A 16981-nucleotide genomic window follows, 5' to 3' on the forward strand; every position below is an offset into this window, starting at 1 on the left:
TCCAGCAACTCTCACTGTTGATGCTTTTTGCCTGTTCGATGTCTTTGGAGCACATTATGCCCTCTTTTCATAGAATGGGGAACCCTAATGAATTCGACAGTACTTGTAGCATTAAACTAGTCGTGTTACCCGGGTTGCGCGGCGAAGTCTATGTTGAATCTGCCTAATCAAAGTTACCTGTATCAGCATAAAATATACTGCATCAGGCAAGCAAAGCCAACATGTTTTTCTCTGTGGCTTCAGTTTTTGTTGAATCTCTCTGAGAGAAGAAACAAATCACTTTCAAGGCGGCTGCTGCTGCACTGTGCATAAGCGGCATTCACGAGGCATTAGAGGTTAAAGATTAGCAGTTGACTATCCTTAGTACATTGCTCGAGGGTGAATTTAGAATGCAGAATGCCGAGATCGATAAAATAACCACCGATGTTAATCAAACTATTAAATCTCAATCAAAAAATAAAATAAAAATTGTTAGTAAACTCAGATTCAATGATTAAACTGGTATCAACAGGAGTGGATTTCATGGTTCCCACAATGACATAAAAAGAGAAGGTTACGGCATTTCAAATTATTTGACAATATTGGACGATTTGAACGTGCTAGGACTAATTTTACCAGCCCCAACTAACAGTCTAACACCACCATCTATATGATTCGACAAAATCATATGATAAAATAACTGCTTGACCTTCTGTCACCGGCAAAGACAGGAAATAGTCCAAGGCAGTTTGCTGCAAGAACTTTGGAAACTTACAACTTACAACCATAAGAACCACCCAACTTAAGAGTAGGATTTATCTCATCTTATCATGATTCAGCTAACTGATTTTGTTAAATTTAGCAGGGCAGGCAAACATTTAAAAGTTAAAACAGACTGCACGATTGTGCAAGCGCCCATGATCAAATGGAACTTGTAACAGAAAGGAATTGCTGAAATCTTGTTAACAACCCTTCCAGAATAGAATCTGGCGTCAAAAGAGGATGAATTTTAGAGTCTTATTGGAACTCAAACCAATATTTTTAAATAAACAAGCGAAGGTTTCGGGAGTGGCAAAACGGCCACAACTCAAATAAGCTGGTCATTAAAATTATATGAAAAGGGCATATAAAGGGATATGGAAATGAGATTCAGAAACAAAAGCAATATATATTTAAAGGTAATCTCTGCAAATTTATTTTCTTAATTATGGTAGATTTTTAATTTGTATTTTTCTCTTTCTGGTGATTCTTTTGTTCATGGGTTTTTGCTTTTTTTTGTTGATTTGGGCGAGACAAATCCAGTGAATTCATTTTAGGGTTTTGCAATTCTGGTGGGTTCATTATGATCATAATTCAAGATTGACTTCTTGGTATTGATATTCAGTCTAGTTTATGGAATTCCCATTTTTTTTAATCAGAATTTTGATTTGTTTTTCCCCTTGTCTTGTGTAATTCGGTAATTTATCTAAATTATTGTAGAAAATCGGGAATCGTCCCAAAAAAAGGTAAATAGAGAATTTGTCGTGCTGTTGTCCTGATTGATTTTAGTATAAAGAACGTTGACTAGCTCCGACATTCCCACTCACTGACCTTTTGCTGTAACCTGTGACACCTTTCCGATAAGTGAAATGGATCATTTCATTCTGATTGACGGAACAGGCATTTTGAAGGGCAGCAAATGGCGATGCATTTCAAAGACCTTCCTTCTCTGGCATTCAGGGATGCTCAGAGGAACACGATACGATATTGCAAACAGGATTCCGGACGCGTTGATGATCGCGTGTATAGTGATTATAAATGCAAGGATTACTGTCCCGATGTTTTCAGGTTATTTTTTTGTCCTTTTTCTTTTACAGATTTTTCTTCCATTCATACCTGTCTTGTCTGTCTGTTTTTATACATTCTTTTATATTTCTCCATGCTTAAATTCAGCTATTTATTAGTGAAGAAACACAGTTCTCCTTTGATACGATGCAAACAATCTAGGCCTACAACTGTCTCACACACTCAACTGCTGGTCTCTCTCTCTGCCTGCAGACACTTATTATAGCTTTCCAGGTCAAGAGCTGACACTACTGTTTTTGTATTTGTCACAGACGCATACAAGAGCTCAGAAATATTGATCGCTCTGATTACATGATGTCGATACGTTCAGATTTGACCCTAAGGAAGATTTTGTCAGCAGGAAAGGATACTCGTGTGATCCCTGTCAGCACTGATGACCGCCTTGTTATAGGAATCGTGCCAAAATCTGAAAAGAAGGTAAAGAGATTAATCTTCAGAGTTGTCCTGCTAGTGTAGTAACAAATGAAATGCTATTAGCAGGGCAGAAACTTGTTTCTTTTTGTCTAATTCATCTTTTTTTTTTTTTTTATTGCATCAGAAGATTAAGTTATGGCTTTCAAATTTGTGTTATCAAGTTGATTATGGTGCTGATTATTCACTGGCTTCAGTTTTTTGTTTTTCCATTATACTAGAAGTATAGATTTCACCACACTTGTATTTGCAGGTAATGCTGCGTGTGCTTCCAAGCTACTGTTTCCATCTTGAAATGAACCGTGATTCACTGTTAAGCATCTTATATGGAATCCACTATATGAAGCCAATTGGTGGTCCCAAGGTACAGAACATTTCAACTCTCTTACATCAAACAGCATTACTTGCATATTACACAGCGTTTTGTTACACACGAGGTATATAAACAGCGGAACAAACAACATCAACTCAAAGATGTTGAAATCATAGGTGGTAGACACCTCTTAACCTGGTCAATCTGGCTGGAAATCAATTGAATTCACTCTAAACTGGGTTGATAAGCTAGTTACACCTCATACAACGTTGAAGTAAAAAAAACCCGTCACCCTTCAACCTGGTAAAAAATCCAATAAATCCAGTTAGAAAATGGATGGTCCATGCATCGTCTGATTGGTCATGCACCATCCTCTAATTTGCGTGCGTGATGTATGTACTCTTCTATCGCATTTCATTTTGTTGTTTCCTCCACAGACGCAAAAAACAGCTTTCATGTCCGCGGATTTAGAAAATGTGCTTTTCTCTGTTTCTTATACGTGTGTACATGTCAAGACCAAACAAAAAATCCTTTCTCCAGTAACAATCACAAAACATGTCACTGTTTACAAAACAATTTCTTATGTTTTCATTTGCAGTTTCTTGTCCATTGAATTAGAATACTTAAAGCGAAAATAATGCTATTGCTGGGTGGCCTAAGGCGTCCGATTTCACTTGAAGTTATGATGGGCACTATAGGTTGCACTTTTATTACACATGATTATAGCCTTGGTGAAGAAACAAAGTTAGTGGAAAGAGCCAAAACCTGATAAAATTTTTTCCCACAGATCTTCCCTTGTGTTTTGGAACTAACGTTTTTGAGTTGCTACATTACACTAATCATGACTTTTTGTGAGCAGGTTTACTTTTCTGTCTATTCCAGAGTGATCCCATCAGATGCTAACATATTCAGGGTTTTTGATCTGAAAGGCTCGTGGAAAGGACGAAAAATAAACAAACCAAGAGCCAAAGAGAACATCATATTAAAGGATATGGATTTCGGTTTTCGTTTTTACCTAGATCCATTGATCCAAGAAAAACTCTTAGGGTATGTCAATTACTCTAGTTCTTTCTAGACACATTAGTTTGAAATACAAACAAATATTTGAAGAGAGAACAAAGCGAGGTGAACTAGATCTGGAATTGGACTTTCAGATTGTGGAGATCAATTTTACGGACACAGCTAATTGTAGTTCCACCTGGAAACTTGCTAAATGCAATTAAAAAACTGTAAAAGCCCTTTGGCATCTGTCGTAACCTTCAAGCCTTTAGGCATTGATTGTTTACCATTTTGTTATCTATGAATTTAAGTTTTAATCCCCTTTTTTACTTTTACAGGCAAATCAAGCATGATTGTGAGTTTTTGGAAGCTCAGGGTATAATGGATTACAGTCTTTTGATTGGTATAGCTTTGCCACCTCAAAATAAAGGTGATTTCCCCTCCTAATCTCTTACATTGCTTTGGTACTTGATAAAGAAGAGAATAGGAAATTTATTGATAAAAGAAACGCATCGACCATCTAATGAAACTGAACTGAAGCAGTGGTCTGTGATGTTATTCACTTTCACACCCTGAATTTGACAAAGAATATCTGTGTAGTTTGTAGAATGTGCATTTCAACTCTAACACTCTTGGTTCATACTAATGTGCTGTTTGCAGAATTTGCATTTCAATTCATACTCTTTTTATAATTTCTCAGAATATAGAGAAATGATGTTCAATTCAATTTAAATAAGCCTTAATCCATACTAAGAGGTGTTTCATTTTAAGTTGTTAATTACTTTAGCGTTTATTTGTTCCGTGTAAAATATCTTACAGTAAAATGTTTTTTAAATTTTCTTGTGTTTATTTCTAAAAGATATTTTCCTGTATTTGTTTGCCATAAAATATTTTACAAGAAATTAATCAATACAAAATATTTTATACTCAATTTTCAAATTTAATTTATTTGCTAGAAAATATTATTAACTCATGAAGTGGTGGTGGTTGAATTAATTGAAAGATACTGTAAGTGGATTTCTATTAGTAAAATATTGCTAGAAAATACTTTACATGTTTACTTCTGAGTATGTTTCCCTTCCTCAGAAGTTTGTACCTGAGTTTAGAAATGAAATGAAGAATAAAATGATTTCACTTTCACGCAGCATTCAATTGCGACCATATTACAAAACGAAATAACAGAGGATTTTTTTTTTCTTTTCTTCTACAGATTCGGTTGATAGCAGAAGTTCCTATAGCGAAGTAACATCCTCCTGCCACTCTCCTATGAATTCGAATGATAGCAGAAATTCCAATGTCCAGAATACTGGCTATGGAGACTCTTCTCCTGTAAATTCAGTTGATAGCAGAAGTTTTGATAGCGATAGAATCTCAAGTTGCTCTTCAGAAGAAGTGGAGGGAACACAGTCAATTTATTCTGACATTAGCAAAGAGCTTGATAGGTAAATAACGTCTTCCACCCAACAATTATGCAGTTCACAGCATGAATGATAGGCTATCTCCATTACTTTAGTTGACCATTAGCAAGTCTCTTCTATTGTTTGGGTTCATTGGGAGTGGTTCCATTTAGATGAACATGAGCTTGAATTAACCATAGATCACATCCTTCCCAAGAAGAAGATCAAAATTTAAACCGGCAAAGAGCATAACTGAAACAATGAAAGTTGAGCTCAGGATATAATCAAGATCTTTCTTCATCTCAAAATCTGAATTTGAACTGTTTCTTTTGGACACACTTGACAGTAAATTGCTTCGAATCTGAGCGATTGAGATATCTGGAAACAACAAACAAAAACTCCACACACACACACTTCTTCATTGTAATACTTTATATATATATGTGCCATTATGATTTCACTTTATTCTATTCAAAGACTATCCACTGCCTAGAAAATAAAATGGCGGAGGGCAGGTAGAATGGAAAGTTCACTAGCCTGTCCATGAAAGAGCCCACTTTCCTCCTGTCATATAATTTATCCAAAGGAAAGCAGGGGTGGTTTTGCCCTCTCTTTGTTCTCCCCCACTTGTCTACTGGAGATGAACTTGATAATCTGGGATTAAATAGCGTCTTCATTGATGAAACGCTTTCTGCCATGGCTCCATTGCAGTTCTAAATTTAGATTAGGTGTGGGAATGCCAGCACGTACTATCCGATCAAAAATGATTAAAGCAGGACACGTGCCATCCACTCGCAGCGCTGGAGGATTGGAGTGCGCCGACGTCGTGTTATATTTCTCAATTGTTGATATATTTCAGAATTACAATCTGGCTAAGCGCCTTGAACATGCTTACAAGTCAATCAAGTACGACTCCAAGTCAATTGTTACAGTGAATCCCAAGGCATATGCTTCTCGCTTCCAAGAATTTATGAGCCTTGTTTTTCATGTGGACTGCTGATATCTGTGGACTTGCAACTGGTAAGTTTTGTTTATTTTACCACCTCTCCACATGAATTATTACATGAGGACCTTCTCAACCTTTGGCACGCAAGACATCAATGCTTGTGGAATAACTATCAAAGTGCTGTCTATAGGATGATTTATATTTTATTATCAGTGTTCTTCATACTCGTTGGAGATTCCGTGGGCATATATATAGATATTGTAGTGCATTCCAGCAAAGTCAAGAACTTTCTTACCGAACTTCCAACAAACTGTCCGAATTAGACATCCCTCTGTAGTGCTCTCTTGCATTTCATCTCATTAGACGAAAGTTAACACCTAGCAACGCATGAATTTTCAACATTCTGCCCTTGCATGCATGTGATTGAATGAGAAGGTAAAGAAAGCAGCCCTTGCTGACCTACAGTCATCCAAATCCAGTCAGCCTCAAGCTCAACCAACCAAATTTGAGAAGGGTTTTTGCTTACTTTCTCATTCTTTCCTTTGTTTTTTTAGCAATGAATGCTTGGATTTTTCAAATTTTAATTAAGTACCCAAATTCATATCCTATTTGTTAGAGAATAATATAAATTATATATTGAGACCCCACTTAACAACCTAAGCTATTGAATTGAGATGGTTCTTTGATATGGTATCAGAGCTTTAATGACCAAGCGATTCCTATTTATTTAATAAAAATTAAGCATAAGGTAGTGTGGGTCTATACAAGTGTATTAGAGAATAATATTAATCACATATTAGTAGCTCATTTAAAAGCTTAGATTATTGGATTGAGATGATTTTTTAATACTATTTTTATTTAGTTGTTGTATTCAAATTGTATTTCTGAGAGGCTTGATCAAGAAAGACTCCTATCAGGCACCACAATGTTAAACATTGCGATCCATAGAAATCAAGACTTACAATATATTTGCCTCTCCTTACTCTGCTGCAGCTGCTTCTTTTTATTGATTTTTTTTTTTGTTGATTTTCCTCTCCTTGTTATGGCATAAAATTATTTTTTTCACTCTTTTTCACAGGGCTATAAATGGACCGTTCTGTGCCGTGCAAGTTTTTGACCATCTGCATAGCATGTAATAGACAAATTATCATTCATTATGGAAATGGGATACGCAACATGATGACTTGGACGAAACACAGGGACAGCTGATCTCATTACCAAGCAATATGGCTCTGTCAATTTGCAATATCTGGATGATTATTGATTTATTTCCTTTTTTCTTATTTAAAACAGTGCTCAGAGTATCTCTAATGGCAAAAACCATTTTAAAGAGTCAAATGATTATTACAGCATTTTGAATAGTGTCATTTAGCTTATTCTTTTTTTCAAGTGATACTCCAATGCAAAAAACTATTTTATCAAATTATCTTGTATTTTATATAAAATAATGAAAGAAAAAGAAAAAAAGTTTAAAGATACAAAATAGTTAAATTTTTTCATGTAATTTTCTCCAATAATTAAATATTGAGTCATTTTAGTTTTTTTTCCCCCCTCTCCATATAGCTTTCCCGTTGGAGATGGCTTTGATGGCAAAAGGGAGGAGAGTCATTCCTACTCTATTAAACAGTTCACTGTTTATTTATTTTCAACGTTTTTTTTTAATTATTATTATTTTTACAGTTAATGGCATCGTAGTTCAAGTTTCAGACCCATAAATTCGTAAGCCTCCACGGCACCAAAAAAGTTCTAAAGGAAACAGAAAAAATCTCAAAACTAACAAATCACAACTGCCCTGATGGGACCGAAATTAAAGGGCACATTAAGCCTAGGCCAGATCTGGGCCAGAGACACTGAAAGACAGGAAGGATAGACAGCAAAATACAGAGGCTCGGGATGACATTGTTCCCTGCGGTCGGATTTCTTTATTTCTGTTTCATATTTATTGATTAATAAATTTAAATATTTATAAATTATTATCTCATCAGTATTTATTATCTACTATTTATATATCTATTAATTAATAAAATATAAAATAATTAATATATATATTAAATGATAAATATTATTCATATATATATGTGTGTGTGTGTGTACATGTGTGTGTGTTTTATATTAATATTAATATTAATGTATGTATATATCATGTTGTATTAAAACAATATAAATATTCTATAAATATATTTATATAGTGTAAATATATATTTTGGGTTAAGTTATGAGAGGTTTTATGTTGAGTTCGATAATATCCATATTTTATTTATTATTTATTAAGTTCAAAAATTATCTATCAAGTTTTGGTAAAGCAGATATTTATAAAGTTCAGATTAAATTATTATTCATAATTAAAGCCTAGGCGGACCAATCCTAATTTGAGAGAGAAAAACTAGTAGGGCAGAAGCAGCAGTTTATGATGATGATTTGTCAGGGAAATTGTTTTTTGAAGGACTAATCTTGATTGCTGTTTGAAATTAATTTGATTGCAATATTTTAGAAGTTGATTTATGTTTGATTATGCAGATCGTGATTTATGTTCTTTCTGTTCCTTTAAGTTGGTCGTTTCCCTCGAGTGATATGCCATGCATACCAACCTTTTTTGATTAATTTTTGTGATATTATATCATAATTACTTCATAATTTTATAATACTTTTAAACCATATCAATGAAGGAAATTGCATTGACACTAATTGTTATCAGAGGCCATTCTGTTGCCTATTGTCAATTTACTCACACAACTTATTAAAAAAGATCACACAATGAAGATGGATTAAGAAATAATTATCATTTTAAAAAAAAATATAATCATCCTAAATAAAATAGGCTATATTGAATGAATCCGAGTTACTGTAAATAACGTATTGTTTATGTATATATAAACATAGGCTATTGAATGAATCCGGGTTATTGTAGATAACTCATTGCTTATCTATATATACAAACATGTTATTTTTAGATATTATTTGAAATTGTGATAATGATTATTTTTAAAAATATTTTTATTTAAAAATATATTAAAATAATAATTTTTATTTTTTAAATTTAATTTTGATATCAATATATGAAAAGATTTAAAATTATAAAAACAATAATTTAAATAATTTAATTTTTTTAAAAAATACTCTTTGAATGGATAAAAAAACACCTCCTTATTTTTACAATTCATGTCAAGAAAACACAAATTTAAATCGTGCTAGCAATGATGATTTAACGAGGCACGAATTGACTTCCACAGCTGATTGGGCGAAACGGAGGGCACGATTTGTGTGACAATCACTTTGCTCTTTAGAAACCTGTGAATTCCTCTTCTCTAATTTTTATAATAAACATAAAAATCTGCATGTCATGAATCTCAGATTTGACTGTCAACTGTCCCTTGAAATCTGAAAATTTGGAAAAACTTAACGGAATAATTAAGCAACGTACACCCTTAGAATAAACAACCAACCAAAAGCTTTGTAACGCCAGCACGAGAGGGCTATGGACCACAAGCTAGTTTGGTCTCTGACAGGCTTTTTGTTGGACAGCTCGCACAGATATTTCTTCACCTGCGGGCCTGTGGCTTAGCCCTACATCGGTCTATACTGGTAAGATGCCGACGCACCGAAAAGCAGCCAACCAGGTTGACCTCCCTCGTCCTAGGATCCTAACCAGGCTCGGCATCATAGGTGGTCAAGCGTGTCACACTATTCCATGAACCGCATGGTTAAAAGTTTTAGCTTACTGCTCCAAGAGAAGGATTTAGGCATCATTACCCCCAGCGATTTTATTCCTATGTTTCAGTCATAGCATCTCAAATGAGGTTAGAATTCGACAGTTCTTCAAGAAGAGACACGTAGATGTCATAGGATGAGTTAAATTTGGGCAAACTAGGCTAAAAGACACGCTGCCGCAACCAGCTCTCTGAAGCGTTTAAGCTCTGCAACCTGTGATCAAGTAAGATCCTCATCAAGGAAGATCTTACTTGGAAGACAATATAGCTTTTGCTTAGCTCCAAGGGCTCGAAGTTGGTCGACTGTATTTATGAAAGTCTTGAAAATAAAAGCGAGAGAGTATGATTGGGCTAAGACGGGGCTTTCTTTATTTTTATCTGGTATATAAGATGGAAGAAGATCCAGTTTCTTTGCACTTATTTTCCCACATTTAGTAAATTCCGTGTGCTTTAATGAAGTTAATCTTTTCAAATGGTGTTATTCTATAAAAAAAATTCTTAATTTACTGTGTTTATTTATAAAAGAATCGTTAAATTTATTCACTCAAAGGAGGTGGAGAAAATAAAGCAATGTCCATCAATCATGGTCATAGAGCATCTGCGATTTTTAACCAGTTGGCCTAGCATATGACATCGATCTGCCATGTCTATAACATGGAGAACAAATCTATAAAAAAATGACGAGGAAATGTTGACGGGAAGCAAATAGATGTAGAATTAATATCCTCTAATATATTTTTTTTGAAATATATTTTAAAAAACGTAATAAAAAACTAACTATTAAACATTGACTCAACATTAATCAAAAAATCACATCCTGTGGTTTTAGGACTCTATGATCCAAACAAGCGAAGGACCCAGCAAAAATGTTGACAAGAAAGGAGAAATGTTTCCAAATGTATTGACAATTTGGATTGTGTAAACAGTGATGTAACATGTGAAGTTTTACTTTGTTGGTCTGATTGCACAAATGCTTCAGCCTTTTTTTGACTTCGAGGCACCTTCATAATTAAAAGTTGGTGCATCGGTAGCATATAAATGGTGTCGAATGCGGAATTGATGCACAGGACTATTCATTCTTCCGAATCATTTTGAAAAAGCTGTCTACAGACAAGGCAATTCATGCCTTAGCTTAGGAAAGATTACCAGATAAGCAATTGCAAATGTTTTTGTTTTTTGCATCCCATTCTATTGCATGCCATTTGGATCTTGCACATTTCTATAATGAAAGAGTTGGAATCCAACTCAGCCAGAGAGCTTAGGTGGCTAGAGTTTAGGGGCAAAGGACAACAAACTTGAAACAGCGGAAAAGCCAGAAGGTCCCATGTAAAGTTCAAACTTTCAGTCAGACATTGAACACAGAACTTGAAACAGAGTAAGGAGAAGCAAGCTAACAGCTCTCGCTAGTAGCTACAAGTCACAGTAATAGAAAAACACAAGGACCAAACTTCACTCAGACTGAAGATCTCAGACCAAGCTAGATGAGTGAAACAGAGAAGAACCCAGAGTTAGGAACTTGAAGGGAGAAATGGAAAGAAAAGAAAAAGGTGTGGAGAGAGAAGGGAAAGTAGAGATATTGAAGAGTAAACAAAAGTTGAAAGGAGGGATGGTACTGCAGGTAGGGAAAAGAGGAGGCCCATCTACCCCATCACCCACTTGGAGACTTGAGTTCTCTCCTTCTCCAAACGACAACAACAACGGCAACCCCATTCAAGAATTCCTTAATACCACTACTGTCTCTGCTAGAAAGCTCTGTGCCAATTTTTGGGAGATTCAACCCCAAGTTCACCTTTCAGCGTCTAAAATGAACAAGAATCTTGGTCATAGAAGAGCTCACCGTAGCCGCCACCACCAAGATAAGAAGGCCTTTGAGCCACGTACTCATTTTGTTGATCCTCCTAATAGCCCCCCTGATCAGGTTTAACCATCTCTAAGCATTTTTTTTTTCGTTTTTTTTTTTATTTTTATTTTGATGGGGTTTATGACTAAGTTCGAAAGAAATTGTGATTTTTTTTTTAATTTTGATTTGTGATTGGCTGGTTTATCTAGTTGTTTTTTCTTTTTGTCATTACCAACTTCAATTGATTTTTTGTAGGCCTCTACTTGTTAGGTGGTTAGGGGTTTTTTGCTTGCATGCTTGTTTGTCCTGTGCTCTGGTTGGTCTGTTTTCTTGATCTTTTAGTAGTATATTATTGGCATTTTAGTTGAGGAACTGGAACTGTCAATTAATGCAGAAAATAGCATTATTCGAGTCTGATGGCTTGGCTGCCTTTTTTTTTTTTCTTTCCTATTTTCTTGTTGCCTTTGGCTTTGTTACTCGCAGATTGCCTCTTCTAAAGACATATTAAAATTGATTTATCTTATGATTTCTACTCTTTTTCTGGTGGCCCATAGACAAATTCCTTGTATTCACGCTCGAATTTGGTAGTTTATGATTGGGTTGAAAGGCTTCTTCTTTGGGGTCTTGTGACTTCATTTTCCTAAATTCATCTTCTGGACTCCAAATTGAGTTTCTGTATTTGTTAGTGGCTTCCTTGGAGATGAAATTCCCTCTTGCACTGGATGAGCAAGAATACATTGGAGTTCCTGTTTAACATAGCAATTGCAGTCATTATCCAGGGGGGTTTTATTTTTCCTTTCGGGAAACAAGGCTTCTGCATACTTTGTCAACGGATCCTTACTTAATGATAAATTAGCTTTGAGTATTGTAATTTTCACAAATTAGCTAATCCTTGTGCTTATATTTCCAGCCAGCAAGTGCTAGTTCCCTGAGGAAACATGTTACCAAGTCATTGATACAACACCATCGACCAGATGGAAGAAATGGTAATGCTCTACGGCCTCTATCACCTGCAAGTTGTGATAGCCCAATGGAGGTATATATATGTGTTCTCCTCCCTTTATCCCTCTGCATTTCATGAACAGAAGAAAGTCAAGGACCCAAAATCATAGTTGTCATACTGGAGTGGAAAATGATGAACTTGGCATTTTATCTTGTTAATGGTTCTCATTTAATCTAGCATTCTTCCGAAAAGGACACTGTTTATGTTTCTAAGTTGAACTCCACGAGAAGTTCCATTGCTTAGTGTCACTATTTCTTTTATTATCATTAGATTCCCTGAATTATTTCTCTATTTGTTTTCCCCTGTTTGTATTTCTTTAACAAATTTTGAAGTGGCTCTTTTCCACAGGTGGCGCTTTATAACCCTGCAGTCACCCCTACTAGTTCTTCAGATTTTAGGGACAGGATGAGAGACTCAAGTTATAGTCTCAAGACATCAACGGAATTGCTCAAAGTACTCAATCGGATCTGGAGTCTTGAAGAACAACAGACATCCAATATGTCGTTGTTAAGAGCTTTAAAAATGGAACTGGGTCATTCTCAGTCACAGATAAAGGAGTTGCTGAAAGAGAAGCAAGCAAATAGACAAGAAATGGACCACTTAGTGGAGCAACTTGCAGAAGATGAAGTTATCAGGAAAAACAAGGAGCAAGATCGAATCAAATCTGCTGTTCAGTCAGTGCAAGAAGAGCTGAAAGATGAGAGGAAGTTAAGGAAGCACTCAGAGAGCCTCCACCGGAAGCTAGCTCGAGAGCTTTCCGAGGTAAAATACTTTTTCTGTAATGCTTTAAAAGAGCTCGAGAGAGAAAGGAAAACATGTTTTTTGTTGGAAAATTTGTGTGATGAGTTTGCCCAGGGGATAAGAGATTATGAGCAAGAGGTGCGGTCCCTTGGGCACAAATCTGACATGGATAGTGTAGGTAGGGAGAAACCTGACCGGTTGGTTCTCCATATTTCAGAAGCATGGCTTGATGAGCGGATGCAAATGAAACTAGCAGAAGCTGAAAACGATCCTGTTGAAAAGAATACAATTGTTGACAAATTAGGTCCCGATATTGAAACCTTTCTCCAAGCTAGACTCTCCACTGAATTGAAGAAAGATGGTAACTTCGAAAAGGAGGGGATAAAAAACTGCTCACGGCGGGAATCCTATCCGTTGAATGAGGCTGCGAGTGCTCCTCAAGATGCAGCTGATGAAGATTCTACTGACAGCGATTCACATTGTTTCGAACTAAACAGTGCAAGTAAAAGACAAACTATTGGCAACTCTAAACAACAAGCAGATAATGCTTCAGAAATTCATCTTGAAAAAACTGTGAATTCAAATTCCACGAAGAGAATGGCTGGATCAAGGGAAAATACTAAGTTTCATTACCCAGCCCATTTCCAGGTGCAGTTTGAAGACTACATGGCAGGAAACAAAACACGATTTTCAGATAGAGGGCAGAGTGAATTAAGAGGAGAGAGCCCAGGTATATCCAATATCTATGAAGCCAAACAAGATGGTCAACATAAAAGGAAAACTAAACAGGTGATCCATGGATTGAATTCAAATTATCTGCTTGATACCCTAACAAGAAATCACTCCTTGTCATCCGAGGGTGATAAAATTCATCCTGTCAGTGATTTCAAGGAAGATGCTTGTGCTCAACCTGTATTTGTTGGTCATGCTAGTCCAGTGCGACAATGGATGTCGAAGTTAACATCGCCAGAATTTGACAAGTCTGAATGTTCCTCAAAACTAACAAGGGACTTGAAGGAAAATACACTGAAGGCAAAGCTGCTTGAAGCAAGATTGGAGGGCCAGAAATCTCGCATAAGGGCTTCTAAAGCTGTCTTTTAGGTTGATGGAGGGGGCTGGACCGTTGATATGCCTGAAGTTAGAATCTTCTCTATAAGAAACTCCGTATAAAATTTAGAATCTTCCATGTCGCATATTTTGTTCAACAACTTTCAGAATAAAAGGTCCGTCAATTATATTCCCTTTTCACTTGTAAATTTTGGCATTATATTTGCAGATGGGCAATGTATCTGTGTCTCTGGTGAGAACACCAATGAGTGAATTTATCCCCACCTAAACCCAAAAGCTGTACCTCAAGCTTATAAATGGTGGTCAAATTTACTTTCGAAGTAGAAGTTACGTACGTTTGCAGCATTTGATCCGTAGTAGGGGTTCGGACTCGAGCGAACACATGCACCCAAGCGCATGCTCATGGATCCACAGACAGGCACAAAGAAAGTCACGTTGCATTGTTCTTTATTGAAATCTGAAGCGTCTTTCTAAATATTGATTCTCCATTGTTGGTAGATCCATTACCTGATGCCTAACATATTGAGCTGAATCTGGGCATGGATACCTGCGCCAACAGCTGTTCATTTTAACCTTAAAAACCCAGTTGCCTTGTTTCTATTGGAATTAGAATAGTTTTTCTTGGCCTTACAATCGGTAGCCTGGCCAAATGTTTTGCTGTTGGCTTTTGCTATTTTAGCATCATGATGGATATGAGAACTGTTCCTAAACACATTGAGGCTCGAATAATGGTGGCTATGGCGTATGAATGGTGGATTTTTCATTGATGCGTCAATTAAACTACACAGTTATTTTCGAACTTTATATTCTGATTTATCTAGTGAAAAACATATATTAAGAAATCATGAAATCTAATTTCTCAACAAAAATAAATATTAAAAAAATGAAAAAAAAAATGAAAATGAAAAAAAAACTAAGCATTATTGAAATGAACAATGAAATAAATAGTATTTTATAAAATATAATGGTATTTTATGAGAATCAACTCTTTTAATGTTTTTGTTAATAATAATTCTCAGTCAGTGGAGAACAAGAGCTGGGCTTCACTCATTTATACAGGGATGGGTTGTATTCCCTAAACAAAAAACGATTCCTTTTTGGTCACGGAATGGGGCGTTTTAAGGCACACGTGCCGTCTAATTATTACTTCACCAAATGTCAAGTAATGGTGAGCATGCAACAGTACCAGCCACAGCCAGGTTTCCTCCTTCCCGGTTCGTTTAAAACCCTGAGAAGCAAAAGCAAAGGCATGAAACCTCCCCAAATTAATGGAGGAGCGTGTTTTCAAGTGAAATATTCATCTTAATTTAATTTAATTTAATAGTTTAAACTCTTAGATAAGATTTTATAATATAATTTTATATTATTTTTTAATATATTTCTTTAAATAAAAGTCTTTTAAACTTGAAATTTATACAAACTCATATTATTTTATATTTAATTTTTTATCAAATAAATAAAGATGGTGAGATTCAAACTCGTAACTGTTTGATCATCAAAACTCTGATACCATATCAAATAATCATCTTAATTTAATAAATTAAATCTTTATATAAAATTTTAAAATATAATTTATATTATTTTTTAATAAAACTAACAGTACGAAGAACTCGCACACGCCTTTTATTTTCATGGAAACTTGGAGGTATCACATATAAGACAAACTACAAGACTTTTACTGTCATCTCCAGCTTTTCCAGTTTTCGCCTTCGTTTGTTATTGTGTTTAACGGTAAGAATTTAAGAACTTGAAAGACATGTTTTCATCTGCGACTCCGTTGCTTTTCCTTTGGGCAGAAACGGTCCATCCAATAATTGCTTCACTCGAGGGAGTTTATAGAGTCGGTGTCCATATGTCTCTTCTTTTTAAGAGTAAAATCTATGCATGTCGTCAGACGCCTGGTACTGATCATCTCTCGTCCTCTAATACACACCATAGTTATCAGGTGATCTTAATTTATCGTAAGTGATTGCTGATATTATTATATATAAAGCAAATTAATTCACAATTATAATTTAAAAAAGGATTTAAAGACCGAACAAGTACAGGGGACAGGGCGATCTCCGAAGGTTTCTACAATGTTACTGGATACATAATTAAGCTAGTACAAATATACACATTAATAATAATAATAATAATAATAATAATAAAAACTCTTTTTTCCCTCTAAAAAAGCCTTCTTTGAGATCTCAAATGGGGCTGCCGCTGCTTGCTGCTCCGATCTGCAACCAGCGGCCCCCGGTTTTCATGTTAGAATTGGTCAAGATATGCAGTACTGCTAAATCCACCATTTTAAAAACAAACGTGGAGTTTTGACTCATCTTACTCGGAACTCAAGCCACTTCTTCGTCCACGGCCTCCGATGGCCTTGCGGCGGATACTTTGGTTCATCTACATTTATCTTCATTTGGATTTAAGTATTTGTCAAGTCATTAGAACTCTTGCGATGGTTTAGAAGGTTTTTCCTTTATTTAATGAAAGCTAGCAAGTTGTTCAAAAAGAAATACAATTCTAACCAAAAAGAAAAAGGAACTTTGTATATGAAATATATAAAGACCAGTCATGGTGATGCTATGAAAAAAACATGCGTAAGAAATGACCCATTTCCCACCAGAGGCAAATAAGCGAGGATTTAAGTGTCTAAAGGCAGAGAAAGATGCTTGTATTTGCTATCCTTGAATATCTGGTCGCTGTAGTCCATAGTTGGTGAAGCGACACAGACACCACTATAT

At 35.5% G+C, this 16981-nt stretch overlaps 2 protein-coding genes across 2 annotated transcripts; both read left to right on the forward strand.

Annotated features, from left to right (window-relative positions):
- Positions 1-1657: 1657 nt before the first annotated feature.
- On the forward strand, positions 1658-6007 carry LOC118041895 (putative phosphatidylinositol 4-phosphate 5-kinase 11). Its single transcript, XM_073404440.1, has 8 exons — positions 1658-1806; positions 2076-2241; positions 2489-2599; positions 3408-3595; positions 3886-3977; positions 4634-4635; positions 4730-4989; positions 5656-6007. The coding sequence occupies exons 1-8, from the start codon at positions 1658-1660 to the stop codon at positions 5942-5944; spliced, it is 1257 nt and encodes a 418-aa protein (XP_073260541.1). The 3' UTR covers positions 5945-6007.
- A 4655-nt stretch (positions 6008-10662) lies between these two features.
- LOC118041564 (uncharacterized protein At5g41620) lies at positions 10663-14456 on the forward strand. Its single transcript, XM_035048980.2, has 3 exons — positions 10663-11515; positions 12348-12473; positions 12789-14456. Exons 1-3 carry the CDS (start codon positions 11126-11128, stop codon positions 14280-14282), a joined length of 2010 nt encoding a protein of 669 aa, XP_034904871.1. The 5' UTR covers positions 10663-11125; the 3' UTR covers positions 14283-14456.
- Positions 14457-16981: the final 2525 nt, after the last annotated feature.

The sequence above is a fragment of the Populus alba genome, chromosome 14, assembly GCF_005239225.2.
Source record: "Populus alba chromosome 14, ASM523922v2, whole genome shotgun sequence".
Taxonomy (NCBI): domain Eukaryota; kingdom Viridiplantae; phylum Streptophyta; class Magnoliopsida; order Malpighiales; family Salicaceae; genus Populus; species Populus alba.